Consider the following 27,544-nt stretch of genomic DNA (forward strand, 5'->3'; position numbering starts at 1 on the left):
TATAAAAACAAAATGCAGAATTATAATACTATGGTAGCTTAAAGTAATATGGATTCAAAGGCACAATTTGCATTAAATAATCTATAATGAAGATACCCAATGTCAATAAATCTAGGTCTCCTCTTACATAAATAATATCTTGAGGAAAAAACATAATTCTATGTTTAGAACTTCACCCTTCGAGTACTCTTTGGGCTTTGGCTTCATGTTATTCCAGGAGCATATTTCTGTAGCTTCAATAGCTAAAATTCCTCAAGATTCATTATAGGCAAAAATAATATGCAGTTTCAGTAGTAATAGTACTACTCACAGTGGCAGCAGCAATAATAGCTACCTTCTTATAAGAGACTACTATTTATAAAGTACTAAGTTTCTATTAACTCTTTTCATAGCATGATAATCTTTTGAATTAGGTTTAATACCACGTTTATTTTACAAAGAAGGAAACTGACGTTCAGTGAGATATGTTACTTGCTTTAGTCTTAACCATTATATTACTTGGATTCCTAATAACTATAAAACTTACACATAGATATGAATCACAAAATAGATTAAAAAATATTTAATACTCCCCACTCTCTGATGTTAAGAATGAGATTCTACAAACTTATTTTCCACACTGAATCCAGTGGCAATAGTAATATTAAATGTCACAGTATTTAGCTTGTCACTTTCAAAAAGAATCTGAACAATTGCTAACAATCATTCAACAAAATAAATATTAAAGGCAGATATGCTCATATTTTTATAAAACTACTTATAAAATATCAGGCTCTGATCTTAAGTTAATATGTTATTGTCTCAAGGGCACTGAAGAACACTCATGAAAATCCAGACATAGACTAGGATTCTGTAACACAAACACCCTCAAGATCATAGCGTATCCCTCCTGAACTTGCATAATTATAAATGCATTGCCTTAATGTTGACACTCTAGATACACTCCTCAAATGCTTTGCAACTTATGTCAGGATATTGGTCAGGCATTGAATTTGACCTTATAAAGAGACAATTATACCCGATCAATTTTATTATCTTCCATGATAAACAACTGTTCTCAAAGGAAAAAAAAAAAGAGTGATTTTCATTAATTGTGCCTGAGTTAGACCTCTACTTTCATTCTATACTCCAATTAGCAGTTAAGTACAGAGGTATATGTGTCTTTCTCCAAAGAATCCTGTAGAAGTTCTGTTGAGGTTCCCATAGAGGCTGCCTAGAAGACTGAGGGTACAAGGACAGAGATGATGAGCCTCTGGGCTGTCCTTCATGGTTTCAAGTATAGCGGCTCTGCTTTTATCTGATTTATTTATTTATTTATTTATTTATTTATTTATTTATTTATTTATTTTATTTATTTATTATTTGGCCATAAAGTATGTTTGAAGAAAGAATATCTCTACCTCAAAATTCAAAAAATATTCTTCCAAGCCACACACTTACTGATATGATCTCAGCTGGATGGAATGTCAGGTTCTAAGGGCTCTTAATACTAATGCCCTTAAGTGGAGCTATCTAGCAGAGATTACAGTCAGATGAAGGGCCAGTATAATGCAGTATTTTTATTAGTAATCTAGATGAAGGCACTAAAACTATAATCTTAAATTTCTAATCGATGCTAATTCTGGTATGTTCAGCAACCAAATTTCAAAGTAGCCTGATAAATTATATGAAGAATCATTTAGAAATACAATGAAGTTTCATTGGATTAGGAGTTAGGACCAAGAGCACACATTGAATCAAAATGGAGAAGGGATATACAAGGCCAAAACATTCATGGTATTTAAGAGGGAAAACAATAGGCAAGCAGAAGTTGACTGTATTAACAGCAATAAAGTAAGAATAAGTCTTCCCCTTTATTTTACATTAGACAGGCCCTACTTAAAGTAACCTTTTTGATAGTCTCATTTGAGAAGTTTGTTGAAAAGTTGAGTAATGACTGGAAAAGAACACAAAATAAATTATTCCTATAAGGAAAAGCTAAAAGAAATTGAAGTATTTACCTTGTAAAGGAAATGATTATAAACAAAAATCATTGTCCTCTAAGGCTATTAATAATTACAATACATTGTTCTTCTGCCCTACAGAGGACTGCTGAATATGAGGGATATATAGAAATACTGGTAAGATAATTTGATGTGCTATAAGTAAGCCATTTTGACAACAAGAAAAAAATTTAATCCTGGAATATCCAAATGGGAGAGATTACAAGACTTTTTTGTCATCCATTTTACAGTAAAAAATGCATACCCAACCCTGGTTCACCTATGCTATCTCACTGGTTTATGTTCTCAAGTATCCCCCCAGGATACTGGAAACGTACAGGTTTCACTCTGGTAAGTCTATTTCCTAAAATTCACGTGTCTTCTTCACACTTTCATGTATTTCTCTTCTAGTTCCACCTATCCTTCCAGCTTTCAGCTATTACTAGTCTACTAGTGAGCACAGCTAAGGTATAAAAACCTTTGTTAGAAAAAGAACATGTTTGGTAAAGGTACTTTGAAGTTCAGACATAATATTGGTACAGTGCCACAGTTCCCAATCACATTTGAGCAAATATTTCCAGGCTGGTCACCAATATATATCCTGAGGTTTCTCTCTTATACATATAATTGGCTTGCTTTCAGGTTTTCCCTTACAGGGTCCCTAAATGACTCCATTTTTACAGATTGCTTAGTGTAACTTACCTATGACATTTAGTCCTATATACTATCCATGCTCTGCCACTATCTCCTCGATACTTCTAGTTCCACCTCACAGTATTACTAACCATTAAATCCAGAAGCTTTCAAGTTGAACTCTATGCATACTTAATTAATTTCACTCACCAGTCCTACTGAATCTTCTTACTGCAAGCACCTGCCACTCTGCCTGAGGGTTATTTATTTTGGCCACAAGAGCTTGATTGGCTGAGGCAGGAGGCTCTGGTAACACATCTGAAGAGGGGTAGCCTTTAACCAAGGATGAATAGGTGGTAAAGTGGATTTTGTTTGCCTCAGGTGAGATAATTCTGAGGTATGTCCTGCAGTCCCCTCCTGTAGTTTCCCAGCAGCATCAAGCCCCAGTTTTCCACAGTGACTCATAATTACACCTTGTTGGTTCCTTCTTTTACCTGCCTCACGTTCTCTGTCTCACTTGTTCCTAAATAGACTAATGGCAACACAAATCCTTACCACAGGATCTGCTTCCTAGTAAACCCATCCTAAGCTATTTCCATATCTTTACCTGAGCATTACCCAAATAACTTACATTGTTTTTTTAAACAACATTTAAAAAAAAAATACTCCACATTAACATGTGAGTAAAAACAAATAATCCTGGCCTCTGTATATGCAGTGTGCCCACAACAAATGGCTCACTCACATCGTTGGGAAGATGGCACATATCTCCCCAAAGAGACAACTTCCAGACTGGGACGCTTTGAGTGTTTGTCATTCCTGGCAGCTCCAAGTGACATTTCTTACACTCTGTGACTCTATAACCTAGTATAAAACGCTCTGGCTATAGAAATATCTTGTTTTAAACTCATTTTCCTACCAATTTCAGGACAGTGATCACAAAGATCTTTTCTTTTCTGTTCAAGAAAAGAAAGCAAATTACTTTATGCATTTTTCTTTGGCTCCTCATCATGCTGTGTGACACCTCAGTGAATCCTGCATACAGCAAATCCTATCATTTCTGAATACACAGCAGTTAAATGTACTCATTTTCATAAGTTATAACCATATACATAAGTGAAAGTATTGTTTGTGACCGTAGATCGGACTTTTGGGATGCACACAGATATCCAAAGTTCTAACAGACTTCACCATCGACATCATGACATAGAGATAGAACATTTCTTGCAATCATCCCAGGCATTCCAGATGGTGAAAAGTGTTGCAATGATTCAAAGGAAGGTAAAGCAAACTTACCCGAATCATCATGACTGCACATCTGATATCATGAATTGTATCATAGATCTTCTTTGAGATGTCCACAAATTGATTATCATCAAGCACATCCAAAGAATTTTTATTTAAGGCTTCCAAGGCAACATTCACTTGTGTTACAAACTCAGGAACTGCTGTTAAAATGAATAAGAAAGAGAAGATTGTCCTTTTTATATTTTTAAATTCTGGAGTTTCTGAGAAATGGAGACTCATATTTTAAAACAAATATTTGATAAATAGAATTGTGATTAATTCTTTAATATAGAGAGACAAAACATTTTAGGAGAATAATCTTGAATTCCTGAAAAGTAAAAGGAATAAAAGACAAAGAGAGGCATTTTTATAAAAACATTTTAAAAGATTATCTCTTTTGTATGTCATTTTTGTTTTTACCAAGCTTGGGATCATATAATCATTTCTCATCCTATCCAACATAAGCCCTAAGAACTTACAAAAAAGAACTGATGTGAATAACAGTTGAAATTGTAAACATAAAGATACTTAAAGAAAGAAAATATTTCAGTTGCTAAATAGAAGAAAATTTAGGTAAAAGTACTGATTCTATACCATAGAAATAATAAAAATTCTGTAAACTTTATTTTGGTAAGATATTTTCCCTGCCAACAAATCATCAAAGAAATTGTTGATCTTGCATGAATAACGTTTCTATCTAAAATAACAAAACATTGAATGAGTGTAGAGATGCATCTATCAGTAAGGGCAATCCATATATTTTCCGTTTTTAAATTAATATTTCAAAATAGCCTCAATTAAAAAAATTTCTCCACATTTACTTTTAAGGTTAATGATAGTAACATCCGTTACCTCTTCACTAAATCAAGTCCTTTTCTAAGTATCTGCTGTGATTAAATCTTAACACTACTCAAGTATTAACCTGGGGCTAATAGTTGAATGATGAAGACACAGAGAAAACAAGAATCCTGCCCAAAGTCATGCTGCTAATATACTGCAGAACAAAGATTGAACTCAGACTTCCATAACACAGAGTCTACATTCAACTACTACATTCTATATTTATATTATATTATATTATATTATATTATATTATATTATATTATATTATATTATATTATATTATTATAAAATTTGCCTCTGCCCCATGTGAAGATGAAGGATAAAAACAGATTAATTTTTAGAGCAATGATTCCAAACCTGGAAGATAGAAGTACTTCATGTGGTACAAAAATATTGATAAACATTATTTTTTTCTAAATCCAAATCTCTATCTGCATGTATGGTGTATCACCTCTTGCCTAGCTGCCATGTTCTTGATATGGGAAAATGCTGGTGATATACATGGCACTCATTTTTTATCTAGTTCCCTCTTTCTTCCACCTACTAAAATGTATCATTTATACCCTACTTCTTATCCACTATTCCTACCAAAATTATCTAATGTGGTTTTCTCCCCTGTTCATTTTCCAAGGGTATGGTCCAATAAAAAGTGGCACCTGGCTACATGTAATTATTAAAAATTACATTTCTTAAAGTTGAATGAAATTTAAAATTTAGTTCATTGATCACATTTCAAGTGCTCAACAGGCACATGTGGTTATTGACTACTGCTTTGAGAATAGAGATATGGAACATTTCTATCATCACATAAATTTCAATTGGATAATACTACTCTACAGTTGGATTCCATGAAACACTGTCTTACTTTAGATAGATAGGATAACAAAGCCAAGGAGGAAGCTTACTCACACCACTTTGCCTAGAAGAACTAGTATCAAACCACAATTTTCATTATTTGGCTGTGACTCCCAAACTATATCTCTAATCTTGGTATTCCCCTCTTCCCCCAGATTCCAGAACTGTATATCCAACTGTACATTGCAAACTTCTACCTTAATTTTTCATAACACCTCAAATTCTTCCTATCTAAACATAAATATATTCCTTTTCACCTAGAAAACCTGATTATCTTTGATCATTTTCTATCTTGGTGCTCAGTCATCCCTGAAAAAATAGCAAGGTGTCTTCTTTGACCACTCTTCTTTATCCTCTTTATATTAGGTTATTAATATCTTAATGTCCACTAAGTGAAATCTCCTCTACCATATAAATATCTTGTAAATCCATTGGCAAGTCTAGCTCCATGGCCTCTAACCATCACTATCCCATTCGAATTCCCATCATAGTCTTTCTTCCTAAGTTCTTCTCATGCTTCAGACTCATTTCAAATATAACCTTATTGACAAAATCTACTCTTATCATTAAGTACAACAGTATCTGCTGTGGAATAGATGTTCAATAAGTTGTTTTGTGAGTGAGTTGCATCATTACAATGTTTAAAACTTTCCAATGGTTCCTTGAAACTTCTTCCGTTTTATATCCCAAGTGCCTGGCCAGGCATATAGCAGATAAGTAATTGAATGAATTGAGTAACTGAATGAAAGAATCCATGAATGAGTAAATGAATGTAATATATAAAAGCCAGACAAGCTGAAGTAGAATAATATTGAATGTCACTACAACTAAAGATATAGGTATATATAGTCACGGGATGTGGAGTACAACATAGGGAAGATAGTCGATGGTATTGTACCAGCTGTATAAGATGTCAGAGGGGTAGTATCTTGGGGGGTGGGTTATCACTTTATGAGGGGTTTAAATGTCTATTATGTTGCTTTGTATACCTGAAACTAATTTTTTAAAAATGGAAAAAAAATAAAAGCCAGACAAAAAAATGTAGGTACAATGCAACATGTTCAGTTTGCATTTCAATGTGATTTAGCTTTTGTTCATACATAGGAATCTCCAAAAATATATGTGGGCTTATAAGATATACAACATATTTAATGAGTTTATCTTTACTTCTTATAGCTTTGACAGAGAGGGAACTCTTAAGAAAATGTGTCCAGTTATTCCACATTTCCTTCAGGTTCTAAGGGGGAACAGCAAACCCCTCACCAAAACTGCTACTCCAAAGAGAAGGACAAAGGAGCCCCTACCCACTTAGACATCCTCTGTTAGCCCTAAAGAGGTAGCTAAATATACAGAGATGTGGTCTCAAAACCTACGATGGTCTATTGTTGACATAACTTTATTCATAATCTTCTCCACTAAAAATAGTTTTTCTCACCTACCAAACAAGTGTGCCATATAATAATAATTTAATTCTCTCCAGCAACACTTTCAGTCTGTAAATATTCGTCTCTACAACAGTGAACTGCTCCGAACATATTCTTATGTGGATCTTGGCAAAAAAAAAAAAAAAAAAGACAAACATAAAATCATGTAAGGGTCTAGTTTTCACTGCCATGTGAGATAATGTGAGAAAGATTTAAGGTATTCTAAGGCAAAGACAACATGACAACATAGCGTTTTCATTATTGTAACATGATTTCATTTTAACTCCTCTAGGGGACTTTTACTAATGAACTAATATTAGCTCCAATTAAAATAAAATCTTCCAGAAGCAGCGGTTTAATTTCTGAAGTGCAGATGGAAACTACTACTTTTTCACTCTAACAGCATAAATGAACTATTCAAAGCTGATATGTACTACATTTCTCATTTCATTAGCTTAAACATCAGCTGTGGGTGTGCTTTACTAATACTATGGACATATGGTTGCTTGGATGAGACTAGGAGTATTTTTTTTTAATGTTTCAAGAAAATACAAAGGGAATATAATTAAGTAGCCAGTTAAGGGTAATTTAGAAGGAATAACAAATTGACAAATCTGTCTTGAATCCATAATCTACCTAAGTTTCAAGAAAATAAGGTTCACACATAATACACTATCACGTTATACAATCATTGATCAAAAAGGGGAATACCTTAAACAAATGCAATCTAATCAGTTGAAATGCCAGGTAGGATAAACTGTCCTGAACTTTGGTGTGTAGATTTATTGAACAAAGGTAGCCTCTGGGTCAATACATGGTCAGCTTCAAATTTGAAGTATTTTGTCTATTTTATACTGCCAAATTCAAAGTCAGTTCTGAACTCTTTATAGATCTATACATTGTCTATTGACTTTATTCAGAATAGAAAGAATATAGCTAGTGGCCATTGCGTGCTCACTCATTTTGGCACTGTGCTCAGCATTTTAATGTATTATCACATTTGATCTTCATAGTGCCCTGTCAGGCAGGAAATACTACTATCCTGATTTTATAGATGAGGCCGTTGAGGTCACACAGCTAATAATAAGTGGGCTGGTAACTGAGACTTTAGGGCCTAAAACCCAAAGGCGCATTACCTTATTTTGATAAATTAAATCTAAATTTCAGTTTTCCTAGGGGAATTTATGATAATTGTGTGTCGATGAGGTTGACAAAGTTATAGGGCCAACTTCTCCTAGGCCTTGAGTTTCTCTCTGGTAGTAACCCAATAATATTTTGTCCCTTCTTAATCCTTTCTAAATTTATTATGAGCGTTTGAAATTAGGTGTGGGTACATAATTATTGGATTAAGTAGATCAGAAAAGAATTCAGACTTATTACAGGTAATTATCTCAAATGCTGTCACCAAATTATGTTTCCTATCATGAATAAAATGCAAATTAAAACATTTCTAATTATACTATTATCTTTGAAAAATACTAATGATCAAAGAATTTGGCTTTGAAAGTTAACATAATGCTGTCATCATTTGTTTACAATATGCTAAGTAAGTGAAAAGGAATAAGAGCTGAATGTGCATTTAAGCACTTGCATGACTTTTATAAATGCCTCATACCCTTCATTTAAAAAAATGATTATTGTGGTTCATATTTGTTTAATATCTAGGAAGCCAATATTATGTGTAAGAAATGTGTTTGATGCCTCACAGATTATATATCATAAGATTTAATGACTGGTGAGAATTTTGCCATTTTTCAAATGAGAGAATTAGGGATCAGAGCAAGTGAGTGCTTTATGAAACATTACACAGTTAACAACAGCAATACGTCCAACCTCACTGTTCTGCTCTATACCTACCTTTCAAACATCTGGACAACCTCCAAAAAATGAAAAGAATAAAATGACAGAGAGAAAAGACTGTCAGAGCTTCATGATAGTGATATTAATAAATGTTTTCCCTCTGGTAGAGATCTTGTTTCTACATATGCATCTGTGGATCACTTAATTAGCTTGAGTCTCCAATTTTGGGTATCTCCAGTGACTTAGAGACTTAGCTCTTTTCCAGGGAGAAAAAAATTAAAAATCTTAATGGTTCTAATTAATGTGTTAATACTAATAAATAATATCCCTTGATTTAAATATTTTTCAAACTAGTCATTGACTACTCAATATCAGATAAGCATGTAGCTCTTTCACACTTTTCTTCACATCATTTTCAAATTTGTTTACATCACAAGAATGGTTAAAGGATTATGACTATTTCAGTATTTAATGTTGGATGTGGACCAAGTAAATTTTGATAATGACCTTTGCTCCTTTAAGTACCACTGTATTTTAATGGAGTTAACAAATTGCCTCTTTAAATTTATATATATATTTATATATATATATATATTTATATATATATTTATATATATATTTATATATATATTTATTTATATAAATTTATATATATATATATATATAAATTTCTGAAGTGCAGATGGAAACTACTACTTTTTCACTATATATATATATATATATAATCAGTGGAATTTCTGGGTCATAGAGCAAATGTATGTGCCATGTTATTAGACACTGGCAGTTTCCAAAATTGTTGGAACAAATTTTACTTCTATCAACGATGTCTGAGTGTTCTCGTTGGTCTACATCCTCACTAACACTTGGCATATTGCATCTTTTACATTTTAGGCTTTCTTGTGGCTATATTTTCCTACCTACCTACATTCTGCTAGTCAATCTCCAGATGACTTTTAATTTTTTATACACCCTCTTGTCATTCTTAAATTTTAACTGTTTAATTTTCCTCTTTTAGAATTTCCCACCACCCTATCTAAGATCATTCTTTAACCTCTCCTGTTTCTACTATTAAGAAAAACACAAATCAGGGGGGGAAAGACACAGGCAAAGGAGCTCTTCAAGTTCTATAGCTCTAGCAAACCAAAGTTCAGGCCACAGGTACAGGGAGCAAGTTTAAGGAAAATGACTCTTTAAAGATGTGAGGTGTATAGATAGGGTGGGAGGGCATCTAGTAGGAGAAACATATCTTTCTTTGACCTGTGGTATTGTGGGGTTCCTTAGGTGAAAATGAAGAGTTGATTCCAGCTCTCCAAATTTCAACTGTCTGCCCAGCTGTCTATTATTTTATGTCTAAGTAGAGCTCTTTTCCTGATACTGGTAACTTTCTACCAATTTAGATGTCAGTTCCTCTGTGAAACTTTCCCTGATCACTACCAATGCCTGCAGCTATGTTAGGTAATCTTGTCTGTTGAACATTCTAACACTCTAAGACTTACATGTGCCAAAGATTCTATGTCTCTAATTCTATGTGTTTTCCTGTACTCAGCCATTTCCAAAAACCTAACAGAGCACTCTTAAAAACGGAAACTCTATCAAGTCACCTTTGTTTCCTCAGGAAAGAGGTAGGAAACAGAGTCAGAATTCAAACTCAGTACTCAGACACAGAACATACCAATCACCACTATAATTCTACTGCTTCTTGGAAGGATAACCATCCAGAGACATATCCTCAAACATTACAGAACACCGAGGATAAAGAGAAGTAAATCTTCAAGAGAGAAAAGGTCATTTATAAAATATTAAAATCAGATTGGTATTAGACTTTTCACGAATAGCAGTAGATAGTGAAGGGAAAAAGATGAAGTAATGCATTCAAATTCTAAAGAGAAATTATTTTAAACTTGAAATTCAATACTCAGCCAATCCATTATGTGAATAGTGAGACAAAGATTCGTTCAGACATGAAAGCACACAGAATGGTTAATTTCTATGACCTCCTCATTAGGAGAATACTTGGCAATAGATTCTTAAAAGGTGAATCCAAAAGAGCAAGACATGGGACTGAGGAAACGGAGTCAGAAAAGCAGTGTAAGAATACCCTGTTATTTGTGCATGTTGTAGCACTGAGATGATAACTAAACATGTAGGCATTTTTGAGAGTCAAAGTTCTCACTAGGGAATAAGGAGGTACTACTATGGAATGAAATAAGACAAAGAAGAACTCTATGGGATGGGAGTGCATTGGAGATGTCAGTATTAACTTATGATTTCATATACTGTAGTAAATATTACCTTTTGTGAAAGAATGAAGGGGAAATGAGAAAGCACATCTTAATCTGCTTATTTTCATACACATTAAAAAAAGACTCACAAAAAGGATAAATGAAGGAGTAAGGAAACTTCCTATTTACAAGGGATGATAAAAATGGGATGGAGGGAATATGAAAAGAGAGATTCACCTCTGATAATATATTTTGTATATTTTTATTTTTTGTAAGCATATTAAGATTATCCAACTAAAAAAATTGACAACAAAGATATGAGCAGGAAAAGGAAACCTAAAAAAAAAATAAAAATAGGACCAAATGCACAAATGAATTCGTTTTGAATTTTCAAGGTGTGTACTTTTGAGTTGATTACACTTGACTATTTTCTAAAGCTGTGTGTCCAATACAGTAGCCACTAGAAGTAAGATATTTAACTGTTCATTAAATGAATATATATTAAATACAATGAAAAATCCACTGCCTCAGTCATTCTAGCCTACCACATGTGGTTACCATTTTAATGTAAATCTAACTCGGTTCCATCACTTCAAAATGTTCTCTTGGATATCACTGTTCCAATATTTGCAATTCAATATTCGTTGAGCACCTGCCATCTGTGGGACATCAATTTAGATGCTAGAAGAGTGAAATGGGTATCTTCTGTGTAGCTTTTCTGTGTATAGTTCACCAATATGAGTTACAAACCTGTGAAAAAACCCTCTTTGACATCTGCAAATGTCCTAGGTTATAGCAAAATTGTATATCAGATTATAAATACTAATACCTTTCTAAGCTTTGTTGGCCTTGGTATGAACAGAAGCAATATCCTAAACAAGAAAATGCATATTTTTATTTGTGCTTTGTGATATTATAGATCTAATCACCATATTGTTTTAATTTCTCAAGGGTTATGGGATTCTACGTCTGCTGAAATCATACTAGTTTTAATGTATGTTAAGAATGTCTGGAATTTCAGTTCCAACATGTTACTTTCACTCTAACAGAATTTTAATTATTTTACTGAGTTATAATATTACAGTGAAAGTGTATAGACTCAATCTCATTGATAGAGTGATTTTACTTTCCCTATACTAACTGAATACATCACGGTTTGTAAGAGCTTCCTACGTACAACGTTTACAAAATTAAGATTTTTAAAGAACAAATTCATTTTTCTTGTATGTGACATTCATTTATTTTGAAGCTTCCTACTATTACAATCAATATCTCAAAAATTTCAGAGTCCACATTAGCATAGTTTAAATATATAACATATTTAATCCATGCAATAGCTATTTTTCTAGAAAGTTGAGCAGAAATTGATTGTGAACTTCTTGAGTGAGTCTGTTGTATTGAATTATTCCCTTTACTAATATTTACTCCCTGATTTCTTTTTTTTTTTTGTAAAGCTGGATTTGTGTACATTGGTTTACAAACACTATTTTAAGCAAGTCTACTAAAGTAAATCAAGATTTATAACCACACTAATACTTTTTAAGTAATGCAGTAATCCAGAAACGTGTATAGCAATATAAGCTAGGATTGTGAAAAGTCAGCCAAAAAATGGAGTTAAAGTTCCTTTGTAAAATGAATAAATTGGTCTAATTCTTGTTTAGACACTCTCTGAATCACCCATGGGTCTATTCACAGTCATACGAGTACATGCACTGTGTTCACTTTTCCTGGCTATATTTGGTTACAAGAAGGAAGAAATTTAAAACAAAAATGAATAAATGATTGAAGGATAGGTAGATGATGGACTGATGGAAGGGTATATAAAAGAAAGCAACGGTAGGTGGAAGAAAAGATGGGTGCACAGACACATGATGTAAGGATGTATGAGTGGATGGAAGGAGAGGTTTATTTTCATAAGTCTACTTCTTCAAAAACAAACAAACAAGCAAAGAAGTCAAGGCAGCTTATAAAAGGAATCAAGGGTACAATAAACTTTTAAAACAAGGCCAACATATCAGAAGCCACATAATGAAAGTTGGGGATTATACAAACATAATTACATCAAAAAATTCTAGAGTTAAGATACAGCAAACGATTCTGTATAAAACTGATTTTTTGTAGTCCAGGCAAAAATGAAGCAATGAGTTATATTATTCATGTTATCTACAAAAGTAAAGCTGAGCACTTAGACATTTTAATTGGGAGAGACTTAAAATGTTTTCCTCCTCAACACTGTGTGGGGAGAGGAATAGATGTATCAATTAGGTATTTTTTGTTGTTGTTAAATAATATAATCAACAACAGTCTTCACAAACAATGTAACAGAAAATGCAAAAGCATTATTCATGAGACTATTTTGATTCAACATCAACATCATTTTCTTTAGAAAGTTGAAGTACTAGAATTTTGTTTGTAGCTTTTTGGTTTTCTGATAAAATATGATACAGAAATAAGAGTTAGAGAATTTTGATTGTAGAGATGAATTTAATGAATAAATGACTTTTGACAGGAGTGAATCATAAATTATTTGAAATTGATGTCAACAGCGAGGAAGTTCTTGAAGGACAGGCGTTCAGGGACATTAGGCAAAAGAACTTCCATTTGTTTTAGATACTATAATAAATGTTGATGGGATAAATTGGTTTGTTTGTGTGTGTGTGTGTGTGTGTGTGTGTGTGCAAATGAAAGTGACTAATGCTCCCTTTTTTATTAGTTTCAGGTGTACAAAACAATGTAATACCCTGTTTCCCGAAAATAAAACCTAGCCAGACCATCAGCTCTAATGTGTCTGTTGGAACAAAAATTAATATAAGCTCCAAAAGACGTATTAGAGCTGATGGTCCAGCTAGGTCTTATTTTCAGGGAAACAGGGTAGTTAGACATTTACACCCCCCACACAGTGATAACCCCCTTTCCCCAGTTTACTACTGCTCTAACATCATATATAGCTGTTACAATTCCATTGACTCTATTCCCTACGCTGTACTCCACATCCTGTAAATACATACATACATATATATATATATATATATATATATATATATATATATATATATATATATATATATATAAACTTATAGGTGACATTCAATATTATTCAGCTTTGGCTTCAGGTGTTCAGTGGATTGCAGACTGGTGCAGCCACTATGGAAATCAATATGGAAGTATCTCAAAAAATTGAAAATGAAACTACCTTATGACCCAGCAATTCCAGTCTTAGGTAACTATTCAGAGAAATCCAAAACACTAATTTGAAAAAAATATATGCACTCCTATGTTTATTGCAGCACTATTTACAATAGTCAAGACATGGAAACAACAGAAATGCCCATTGGCAATACTCTTGATGTGGGAAACCTCAGATCCAAATTCCAAAACATGATAATCTATCAGAAAGTGACAACCACAATATCTGATGCAAAATATGGTTCTAGGATAAAAGCAAACATTGATTGATTACTTACTAAGGGCCAATAATTTTGCCAGTGCTTTACACATGGTGGAGGCAGTAGAGCACGGTAGTAAAACATCTAGGTTTGTAGTCAAACTTCCTAGTTGGGAGTTACTTCCTTCTTTGCATTTCATATGTGTTCTCTGGAGTTGTGCAAAGCCATAGCTCTGAGCAAATAGTAAATTTGTTCCTCAGTAAACTTGATTGTAACACAGTGGTTTTTGAACTTTATCCTGTATCAGAAACACCTGCAGGGACCATTAAAACACAGATGGCTGGGCCCACAGAGTTCCGGTTCAGTAGGTCTGATGTGAAACACAAAAATTTGAATTTTAACATGTTCCCAAGTGATGTAATGCTATTGGTCCAAGGATCACAGTTTGAGAATCACATGCAGCAGATACAATCGGTTGGCTCCCCAGTACTCATTGCCAACATCCTTGCTAAAAGAACCATGAATTGATTCAGGCACCCAAACATCAGAAAGGTGATATAGTTATTAGCTCAGAGGTAAATCCCGTTTATTACCCAATCATTTCTCTTGTCAATAATTGGTTTAAAGAGACCAGAGACCCTGTTATGGCCAATGAGAATTAAGGAAGTGTATTGGGGGGGAAAGCCTTTCTTGCTCAAAGGAAAACACCAGAGAGATAATCCTTCTTTCTCTGGACAGTTTTCTGTCTGGGTGTGACTCCTAGAACTGCCATGACCATCTTACAACAAAGAGAAAAGCTGGCATATTAAAATGGCAGAGAAAAAAATACATGTATTTTTGTTAGGGTTTGTGAAATGATGATTTAAACAACCCTGAACTTCTTGATATATAAACCTGTAAGACTTTCTGTTACTTATAGTTGAAAGAAGTATAACTGATTAAATGATGATATAATTTCATCCTAAAAACAAAACCACTTTACAGATAAGAAAAGTGAAATTTTGATGACTTCCCATAGTTATAGTTAAAAATTAATAGAGACTTTTTAAATACATAATTCTCCTGACTCCAAAGGCTGTGTTCTTTCTACCACTTTTCATACTAATTAGTATGTTTATGAGGGGTTTTGTTTTGTTTTCATTGTTGTGCCTAAGCTTTTAAAAACCAAGGAGGATTAATAGTAGTAGTAGTAGTAGTAGTAGTAGTAGTAATAATAATAATAATAATAATAATAATAATACATTCTCTAAACTCAGATGTTGTTCAAAGAGCAAATATATCACAACATAGATGTTTGATATAACTCTATTTTACATATTTTATATTCAAATGTTAGGAGAAAGAAAAAGGAAGGAAGTCATAGTATTATGTTTAGCAATGAATAGGCTACATAAAATATTCCCCACGAACAGTAAAGGGTTCTCTTTCATTTAAATGTCTTAAACTCAAAATGTTTATGATTTGTGCTATTAACTCAATAAAAATGACATACTCTAGGGTCACTTTAGGAGTACCACATTTAAAATACTAAAGGAATCTTCACAAAATAAGCATCCAAATTAAAACTAAAGATACAAAATAGTAGAGGTTTTGGAACTAAGATCAAGCACCAGATCCTAAATGGTCTTTGCCCTTTTGACAACAGGAAATACGTACTTGTACATGCTTTCTTTTAAAATATCTTTATTGAGTTCTGTCCAAAGATATCTAATTGATCCCATTGCATGAGTATTGTTTGTCTTGATCCTGTGTAGCTTATGAGCAGAACAATGTATTTTTTTAAAAATATTTTATCCCAGGTTTCATTGTTCTTTGCGATAACCAAAATGCTGATTTCTAGCTATGCTATTGGTAAAATGAAGTATTTGAATTAGATACTTCCATCTTTTCTTGTGCCTTTCATTTACTGCCTATACAAATAAAACTCCCAAATTACTACATTCAGTTCTCATTTCTTCCTTGAGATTTACACAAGTGGACTTTGATGTGTCTCATACTTCATAAACTATAGGCACCTTTCAACTCACCATGTACAAAAATGAAGTAATCATTTCTTTCACCAAATTTTCCATCATTCTTATATTTCCCATCTTAGTAAACATAACTTCCATCTACCCAAGCACCTAAACAAGATGGCTAAGAGTCATTCTTGCCTTCTCCTCTCCACCCTATCCTCCCTCTCTCATCAAATCGGTTACATTTTGCATCTTACAAAATTCTTAAATCAGAATACTCTCCAAAACCCCACTATCATTGGTGTAATTCAGGTCTTCCTAACTTTATTTCATGTTGACTGAGATGATAGCCTCCCTCACTCATGTGCCATAAATTGTCCTCAGATCTATCTATGCCACCAAAATCGCAGTAATTGCTATAACCATTGATGCTCACCATTTCCCTGACCTGGTGAAACCCATTGGCAGACACTTAATTGTTGCAAGGATGAAAACCAAGCTTATAATCATAGCATTAATTGCTTCCACTTAACTCATTCCTCCCCTTCAGCTCCATCTCCTGTAATTTCACATCTGTCATTTTATGGCTCAACCATTCAAAACAGCTTATAGTTTCCCTACATGTCAACTTATTTACACTTCTCTTTATTTGCTCATTATTTCCTAGGGTATGCCTTTCTTCATTTTCTTCATCACAGTAATTTCCCCCTGTCTTTTAACAGTTACTACAGATAATAACTGTTCAGGGAGCCTTTTGTGACTTTCTCCGTTCCCCCTTACATCTCACACTGCATAAGTATTCTGCTTTTGTGCTCCATATACCATTATTTGTCACCTTATTGTATGTATTACAAGGATAAGGTACTTAGAAGGTATTCATATATGTGCCTAAACTGTGTGTGTGTGTGTGTGTGTGTGTGTGTGTGTCCCTGTGTGTTTGTCTGTGTGTATCCTAAGTGTCTGATATCATCAGCTTTTCTTACCAAATTAAGTCCTCCCTCTTCCCATGTACCTTCCAACCTGCATATTTGGTCAACCACTAAGCCTGCAAATGTGTTTCTTGTACATAGCAGTTGCTGAGTAATTGTGCATTGAGTAAATATGCTTTTCTAGCTGAAGTTCTTATACTTCAATAATTCTATTTCTATGTATTCAAGGACTGGGAAAGTACTTCATAAGTTGCATAATTTTATAACTAGAACTCATAATAAATTTGTTTTGAAATAATGTACTTACTATCTTAACTCTTAGTTAAAGGAATTATTGAATGAATTGCAGAGCATTTAATTTAGGTCTCTCCCTATGGAAAAGTTTACTCTTCAAACCTGTTCTGTACTTATTTCTGAAAACTCTGCCACTGCATTTCTTGGCTTTGTCTCTATAGTGCACACACAGTACATTTAGTATATTACTGATGGACAAAGCTCTGAAGTTAAGAGGATTAATTAGGATAAAACCTGAAATACCTAAAGCTAACATCAATTCCATGGGTCAGCAAAAATGGTCTGAAAACCTTTCATTTGAGGAGAGGAATCCTTTCACCTATTTTATTATTTCTACCTCTGGAATTCTCTGACTCATCAGGAGCCTGGAAAAGTAAAGCAAAAAAAACAAATGTAAGCATTTTTGTTGTTTTTATTCGTAATAGTCTTAGATTTATCTTTTCCTTTCTCCTCAGGGGACTGCGTCCAGTATTCCTCAGTGCCCATAGTTCAAGATTCCCAGAGATGTCTAATAAACTCTCATATTTCAGGCTATTTCCTTCTGTCCTTTTGTGCATTTTTTTTTCATTCCTCTATTATGGGAAAAATATTTTGATAGATATCTATTTATCTATATGTATAATTAGCTATATTTCATGAAAAGGAAACCAAAGTTCAATGAGATTAAGTACTTACACCTAGAATTGTGGAACCAGTAAAAGATGGTCCCCCAAATAATTCTAAAGACTAAACTTTATCCTTTATATGTTTCAAGCCTACTTTTAAAAGGTTAATAATCTGTTTGGAGATACAGAAAGTACATAGTGAACTACATGGTAGCTCTAAATGTAGGTTTTTATCATGTATTATAATGCAATCTTAATAAATCATCTGCTGTATCTTTACCTATGTTCCCCAACACCTGTATAAAAAAAAAAAAGGGGGCAGAAAAAGGCAACTGCCATAAAAGAAGCACATAAATCTCCAGAGATGTTAAAGGAATGGTGAAATTATGTCCAATAAAAGAGATTTTGGAAAATTCTCATAGAAAAGGTAACATGGAAAACCTTGGACCTTGTAGAATGGCTGATATAGACAAATATAGTAAGGTAAGTTGTGGGAGAAGTGTATTACAGAAGTAATAGAGCATGAGAAACTACAGAAAAATTTATGGTTGTGATTAAAAAAATTGGAAAATATAAAGTTTACACTTTAATAACCATCAATGTAATAAAATAACAAAAGGGCTAACAGTCTGAGATCATACCAGATTGCGATTTAAAGTCCAAGCCAAAGAATATATTCTTAATTTGGTAGATGACTAATGGCCTTGGGAAATTTTAAATAAGATTCTAATATAACCAGTGGTGAGAAAAAATAATTATTTCATACCTGATCTGAGACAGAATTTCTTATACAATGTAATTTATCACTTATTCTGGGAAATAATCAACATTCTTGATAAAATAATCAGTGTTTTGTGCTTTCAGGCTATTTCTGACTTCTCTTCTAGTAAGTTAGACTTGCCTTAACTAACCATCATGCTAACAGCCTGATGAATTTTTGGTAAAGTTATATACAATATGGAGTTCCGGAAAAATGGCGGAGTGAGGTGAGCCTCTGTAAAGCTCCCCTGGAATTTACAAAGAATCGAACAACAAAAACTCCACAAAGGACTCCCTGCACAGCAGACAGGCAAGACGAAGAGGCCCACTACCGACTGAAATCACCTACAGGTGGGAGATTCGCGCGCGCGAGCAGGGGGAGGAGGAAAGTGAGAAGCGGGCGGAGACGCAGCTCCGCGGGCGCAGGACTCAGACCCAGCTCAGTGCGCCGAGCTCGCTGCTTCCCGGAACTACCGCAGCTGCGGGAGATCGGACTGCTAGGGCTCCGCCAGGGCTCCACAGGGCTGAGGGGACAGCATATAACACGGCTGAACCCAACGCTCACGGCAGAGACCTCGGAGAAAAGACTGAGGGAAAAAGGCTGAAAACGGTGGTTTAAGCCCGCACTGCCGAGCAGAGAACGGAGCCTTAGGCACTGAGACTAGCCGCCCCCTCCCTCCCCTCTCAGAGCTCGCCCCGCCCCCACCTGCCCGGTGCTAGAAGCGAAACAGTAGCAGTGTCAGATCAAAACAACAGAAAATTTGCTATATTTGAGAACTGTGGCCCACAAACACAAATCCACAGCCCAACTAGTTCCGGCAAAGGGAAGAGAGCTGTGGAAGCAGGACAGGCTGTGGTGGTGGTCGCTGCCATTGCTCTGGGCCACCTCTCACAGCTCACCCCGCCCCTGGCCCCACCTATCTGGGCGGTTCCCTGCAGGAGTAAACAGAACTGCTGAACAAAAGAAAGACCTCTTCCTATCAACTTGTTGCAGAAGTCACTCCTGTAGATGTCTAGGAAGAGAAATAGTAAACCAGTAATCGCCATGAGTAACCAAGGCAACAAGATAGCTCAGAAAGAAAGTGAAAAATCTCCAGAAAAGGCACTTAAATATACAGAAATATGTGACTTAAATGACAGAGAATTCAAGGCTGCAGTTCTGAAAAAACTCAACGAGATACAAGAAAACACAGATAGGCAGTTAAATGAACTCAGAAACTCAATTAAAGAACAGTATGAGCATTTTACGAAAGAGATTGAAATTTTAAAAAAGAACCAAATAGAATTTCTGGAGATTAAGAACTCAATAGAAGAAATTAAGAATGAAATAACCAGCTTAGGTAGTAGAGTTGACCAGATGGAGGAAAGAATCAGTGACATCGAAGATAGAAACCTGGAAATGACACAGATAGAAGAAGAAAGAGACTTGAGACTTAAAAGAAATGAAAGAACTCTACAAGAACTTTCTGACTCCATCAGAAAGAGCAATATAAGAATAATGGGCATACCAGAAGGAGAAGAAAGAGAGAAGGGAACAGAGAATATATTCAAACAAATCGTCGATGAGAACTTCCCAAATTTGTGGACAGAACTGGACCCTCGAATCCAAGAAGCAAATAGAACACCTAGTTACCTCAATCCCAACAGGCCTTCTCCAAGGCACATTGTACTGAAGCTGTCTAAAATCAACGACAAAGAAAGAATCCTCAAGGCAGCCAGGGAAAAGAAGACGGTAACTTACAAAGGAAAGCCCATTAGATTATCATCAGATTTTTCAGCAGAAACTCTACAAGCCAGGAGGGAGTGGAACCAAATATTCAAACTATTGAAAGAGAGAAATCATGAGCCAAGAATAATATATCCAGCAAAGATATCCTTTAGATATGAAGGAGGAATAAAGACCTTTCCAGACATACAGAAGCTGAGGGAATTTTCTAATACACGACCTGCACTACAAGAAATACTAAAGGAGGCTATTCGACCACCATCAACAGGGACAATTTGTGGCAACCAAAACTCAAAAAGGGGGAGAATAAAGGCCTGAACCGGAATATGGGAATGGAGAAAGTAAGCGTGCTGAAGAAAATGGAATACTCTAAATATCAAACTTACTTTTACATAAACTTAAGGGTAACCACTCAAAAAAAATCCAGAACTGAAATATATACTGAAATAAAAGAAGAAACAGAGGGAAACATCATAGAATACCACCACACAGAAATAATAGACAACAACAAAAAGGCAAAGAAACAATGGAGACACAGCCTTACCAGAAAACTAAAGATAGAATGACAGGAAATTCTCACATATCAATAATCACCCTAAATGTAAATGGACTGAACTCACCAATAAAAAGGCACAGAGTAGCAGATTGGATCAAAAAACTAAACCCAACCATATGCTGTCTCCAAGAGACACATCTCAGCTACAAGGACAAGCATAGACTCAAAGTGAAAGGGTGGAAATTGACACTCCAAGCAAATGGTGCCCAGAGAAAATCAGGTGTAGCCATAATGATATCAGATGAAACAGACTTCAAGGTGAAAAAGATAACAAGAGACAAAGATGGACATTTCATAATGGTGAAGGGGACTGTAAAACAAGAAGACATAACAGTCATCAATATTTATGCCCCCAGTCAGGGAGCACCGAAATACACCAAGCAACTACTAACAGAACTAAAGGGAGAAATTGACCAAAACACAATTATACTAGGGGACTTAAATACATCATTGACAGCTATGGATAGATCATCCAAACAGAAAATAAATAACGACATAGTAGCCCTAAATGACACATTAGATGAAATGGACATAATTGACATTTATAGAGCACTTCATCCTAAAACATCAGACTACACATTCTTTTCTAGTGTACATGGAACATTCTCAAGGATAGACCATATATTGGGACATAAAATCAGTCTCAACAAATTTAAAAAGATTGAAATCATACCATGCATATTCTCTGATCACAAGGCTTTGAAATTGGATATCAACTGTAAAAAGAAAGCGGGAAAAAACACAAATACATGGAGACTAAACAACATACTTTTAAAGAAGGACTGGGTCAAAGAAGAAATTAGAGGAGAGATCAAAAGATACATAGAAACAAATGACAATGAAAATACATCCTACCAAAATTTTTGGGATGCAGCGAAAGCAGTTTTAAGGGGGAAATTTATCTCATTACAGGCCTATCTCAAGAAACAGGAAAATTCCCAAATAAATAACCTCATGTTACACCTTAAAGAACTAGAAAAAGAAGAACAGGTAAAACCCAAGGTCAGCAGAAGAAAGGAAATAACAAAAATTAGAGCAGAAATAAATGAAATAGAGAACAGAAAGACAATAGAAAAAATTAATGTGACAAAGAGCTGGTTCTTTGAGAAGATTAACAAAATTGACAAACCCTTGGCTAGACTTACTAAGATAAAAAGAGAGAAGACACTGATTAACAAAATCAGAAACGTAAAAGGGGAAGTTATCACGGACACCACAGAAATACAAAGGATCATCCAAGAATACTATGAAGGACTATATGCCACCAAATTCAACAACCTAGAAGAAATGGATAAGTTCTTAGAAACATATAGCCTTCCAAGGCTGAACCATGAAGAACTGGAAAATCTAAACAGACCGATCACCAGTAACGAAATTGAATCAGTCATCCAAAACCTTCCCAAAAGCAAAAGTCCGGGACCAGATGGCTTCACTAGTGAATTCTACCAAACCTTCAAAGAGGATCTAATACCAATTCTGCACAAACTCTTCCAAAAAATTGAAGAAGAAACAGTACTCCCCAACACATTTTATGAGGCCAACATTACCCTGATACCAAAACCTGGTAAAGACAGCACAAAAAAAGAAAACTACAGACCAATATCTCTGATGAATACCGATGCAAAAATCCTAAATAAAATTCTAGCAAATCGAATACAACAATGCATTAAAAAGATTATTCATCACGACCAAGTGGGGTTCATCCCCGGGGCACAAGGATGGTTCAACATACGCAAATCCATCAATGTGATACATCATATAAACAAAATAAAGGACAAAAATCATATGATTATATCAATTGATGCAGAAAAAGCATTTGACAAGATACAACATCCATTTATGATTAAAACACTTAATAAAATAGGTATAAAAGGAAAATACCTTAACATAATAAAAGCCATATATGACAAGCCCTCTGCTAATCTCATAATTAATGGAGAAAGACTGAAGCCCTTTGCTCTACGTTCAGGAACACGACAGGGATGTCCCCTATCACCTCTGCTTTTCAACATCGTGTTGGAAGTCCTTGCCAGAGCAATCAGGCAAGAGAAAGAAATCAAAGGCATCCAAATTGGGAATGAAGAAGTTAAATTATCACTCTTTGCAGATGACATGATGCTATATATAGAAAACCCTAAAGACTCCACCAAAAAGCTATTAGAAACAATCAACGAATACAGTAAAGTTGCTGGCTACAAAATCAACGCACAAAAGTCCATTGCCTTCCTATATACCAACAATGAAATCTCAGAAAAAGAAATACAAAAAACAATTCCTTTTACAATTGCATCAAAAAGAATAAAATACCTAGGAATAAACTTAACCAAGGATGTGAAAGACCTATATGCTGAAAACTATAAGACTTTTCTGAAAGAAATTGAAGAAGACACAAAGAAATGGAAAGACATTCCGTGCTCATGGATTGGAAGAATCAACATAGTTAAAATGGCCATATTACCCAAAGCAATATACAGATTCAATGCAATCCCCATCAAAATCCCAATGGCATATTTTAAAGAAATAGAACAAAAAATCATCAGATTTGTTTGGAACCACAAAAGACCCCGAATAGCCAAAGCAATCTTAAGAAAAAAGAACTATAATGGAGGTATCACACTTCCTGACTTTGGCCTGTACTACAGGGCCACAATAATCAAAACAGCATGGTATTGGCAGAAAAACAGACATATAGACCAATGGAATAGAATTGAGAACCCAGAAATAAAACCACATAAATATGGACAGATAATTTTTGACAAAGAAGCTAAAAACATACAATGGAGCAAAGACAGCCTCTTCAATAAATGGAGCTGGGAGAATTGGATAGCCACGTGCAAAAGAATGAAACTGGACTGCTATTTGTCACCATGTACCAAAATTAATTCAAAATGGATCAAAGACTTAAGCATAAGACCTGACACAATAAACTGCATAGAAGAAAACATAGGTACTAAACTTATGGACCTTGGGTTCAAAGAGCATTTTATGAATTTGACTCCAAAGGCAATGGAAGTAAAAGCTAAAATAAACAAATGGGACTATATGAAACTTAAAAGCTTCTGCACAGCAAAAGAAACCATTGACAAAATAAAGAGGCCACCAACTGAATGGGAGAAGATTTTTGCAAACAGTGCCTCCGATAAGGGGCTAGTATCCAGAATATACAAGGAACTCATGCAACTGAACAACAAAAAAACAAACAACCCAATTGAAAAATGGGCAGAGGACTTGAAGAGACATTTCTCCAAAGAGGACATACAAATGGCAAATAGACATATGAAAAAATGCTCAACATCACTAATCATCAGAGAAATGCAAATCAAAACCACAATGAGATATCACCTCACCCCAGTCAGAATGGCCATCATCAACAAGACAAATAGTAACAAATGTTGGAGAGGCTGTGGAGAAAAAGGAACCCTCATACACTGTTGGTGGGAATGCAGACTGGTGCAGCCGTTATGGAAGGCGGTGTGGAGGTTCCTCAAAAAATTACGAATAGAATTGCCATATGACCCAGCAATCCCTCTCCTGGGTATCTACCCAAAAAATCTGAAAACATTTAGAGATAAAGACACGTGTGCTCCAATGTTCATTGCAGCTTTGTTTACAGTGGCCAAGACATGGAAACAACCAAAATGTCCTTCGATAGATGAATGGATGAAGAAGTTGTGGTATATATACACAATGGAATACTATTCGGCAGTAAGAAAAGATGATATAGGAACATTTGTGACAACATGGATGGATCTTGAGAGTGTAATGCTGAGCGAAATAAGTCAGACAGAAAAAGCAGAGAACCATGTGATTTCACTGATATGTGGTATATAAACCAAAACAACAAAAGAACAAGACAAACAAATGAGAAACAGAAACTCATAGACACAGACAATGGTTTGGTGGTTGCCAGAGGGTAAGGGGGGTGGGGGGTGGGGGGTGGGGGGTGGGAGATGTGGGTAAGGGGGATCGAATATATGGTGATGGAAGGAGAACTGACTCTGGGTGATGAACACACAACGGGATTTATAGATGATGTAATACAGAATTGTACACCTGAAATCTATGTAATTTTACTAACAACTGTCACCTCAATAAATTTAATAAAAAAAAAAAAAAAAAAAAAAAAAAAAGTTATATACAATATAACACACTTTATCTAATTATCTATTTTTCTTTCCCTATGAATGGTCTCTACTAAGATAATACATTTGAATTTACTATTTCTAAAACTTCTTCCCTTGCAACATTTTTTAAATATAATTTTATCATTTGGTTATAATTAAGTCGGTTGTGAATATATTTTAAAAGTAGTTTTCAACTATGTTTCCATGAGAGTGTCTCAGAAAGCACTAGGGATAGGCAGGTGTAAATCCTGAATGGAACTAGGTGTAAATTTCCACATAATCACTGCTTCAAAGAAAGCAGCTGTTTTATATATTTGGGTTCCATTTCATTTGAAAAAAAAAAAAAAGTTAGAAAAACACTAAAAAGATAGAGCGGAAATCACTGCTTTACATAATTAATATAGAAGTGGTGTATAAAATTACTGGATTTCTGGTTGAGATGGCAGAGTAGATAAATGCTGTGCTTTCCTCCTCTCATGATCACATCAATATTACAACTAAACTACATAACTATCATCACTGAGAATCACCTGAAGTCTAGCTGAACAAAAGCCCTATAACTAAGGACATACAGAAGAAGTCATCTAGCGACTGGTAGGAGGGGCATAGATGTAGAACCAGCTGGTCCCACACTTGCATGTGACCATTAAAAATTGGGATGGGAAGGGCAGCTGGGTAGCTCAGTTGGTTAGCGCATGAGCTCTGAACAACAGGGTTGCCAGTTTGATTCCCACATGGTCCACTGAGCTGTACCCTTTACAACTAGATTGAAGATAATAGGCTGCTACTGAGCCTCTGGAGGGGCAGCCAGATGGCTCAGTTGCTTAGAGAGTGACCTCTCAACAACAAGGTTGCCGGTTCAATTCCTGCATGGGATGGTGGGCTGCAGCCCTGCATCTAAACATTGTAAACAGTGAATGGACTTGGAACTGGGCTGTGCCCTCCATAATTAGATTGAAGGATAACTACTTGGAGCTGATGGGCCCTGGAGAAACACACTGTTCCCCAATATTCCCAATACAAATTAAAAAAAAAAAAATGGGATGGGTGTCTCAGCTGTAGAGGTCCCCCTTGGAGAAGCAAGTGCTCCCTACACCAAGTTCCCCAGTTCAAGGTTCCACTGCTGGTAAGAGAAGACCCCATAACTTCTGGCTGTGCACACTAGCAGAGATTGTGGGTGAGTGAGACAAAGGAGGTTGCAGTCCCAGGTACTCTCCTTAAAGGGTCTACACATGGACTTACTAGCTGACAGACTTAATCACTCTGAGCTCCAGCTCTAGGTCAGCTGCTTGAAATGCGAGGAACATGAGGGGGGGAACTGAGTTGTCTAGCTTCTGTGCAAGGGTTGGATGGGCAGCTTTTTCCCAGAAGGAGGAGCTGGCAGAAGCCATTATTTCTTTGTTGAGCCTTCCCCTCTCCCTGCATGTAAACACAGGCAGCTGCTATATTTGAGTGTCTATCAACCTGGCTGACACTGCTCACCCCATCCTGGTGATTCCCTGAGATCCTGCCCCACCAAACATGTGGGCCCACCCCAGCCGATTCCAGTGGCTTTTCTGTACAAATGGCCTATCTTGACTCATGCTGTAGAATTTCCTAAATTCTCTCAGTGGCTTACAAAACCCAAACAAACAGCATCTGGCTTCCATGTGTCCTATACCTCTGGCTGAGCAGCCCTAAGACCAACACTAGTGACAGCCAGCTTCAGTTCGCAGCTTGGCCTCTCAAGGCACTTCCAAGACCAGCGCATGTGGTGGCCACTTGTCAATTGCTTTGTGAACCATTCCATGTGGTCCCAAGCAGGGCACAGGCTACCACTAAACTTGGCCTGCAGCAAGTCCCCTCTCAGGAGGTTCCAGGTTTGGCATGCCTGGTGGCCAGCTTTGGATGGAAAAGGAGCATCACCAGACTGCCTCCATGGGTGACACAGCCAAAGGGCAGACTGAGCAGGCATCAAAGCCTTGTTAAAGTGAATCCTGCTCTGTAGGGTCAACCCTTGCACAACAGGTCCTCTACTGTAGTCAAGGCCAGGCCTCACAACCAATCAATCCAAGGGTCAATGCCTCCCATCAATATGCAAACAACAACCAACAGTCAACTACAACAGAAGGGCTCACACAATACACACAAAAGACACACCTGGAACACCTAGCTAGAGTGATGA

At 35.5% G+C, this 27,544-nt stretch overlaps 1 protein-coding gene across 4 annotated transcripts in view; it reads right to left on the minus strand.

Annotated features, from left to right (window-relative positions):
* Nucleotides 1-27,544, minus strand: part of CTNNA3 (catenin alpha 3) — a 1,445,036-nt gene that overhangs the window by 309,366 nt on the left and 1,108,126 nt on the right. For all 4 annotated transcript variants that reach the window (XM_019731774.3, XM_074339503.2, XM_074339504.2 and 1 more), the window contains one exon: nucleotides 3,912-4,063. In XM_019731774.3, coding sequence (XP_019587333.3) covers nucleotides 3,912-4,063 — 152 coding nt within the window. The remainder of the gene's footprint in view (nucleotides 1-3,911; nucleotides 4,064-27,544) is intronic.

This window comes from Rhinolophus sinicus, chromosome 15 (assembly GCF_057876585.1).
Source record: "Rhinolophus sinicus isolate RSI-liver-muscle chromosome 15, RSI-T2T, whole genome shotgun sequence".
NCBI lineage: Eukaryota > Metazoa > Chordata > Mammalia > Chiroptera > Rhinolophidae > Rhinolophus > Rhinolophus sinicus.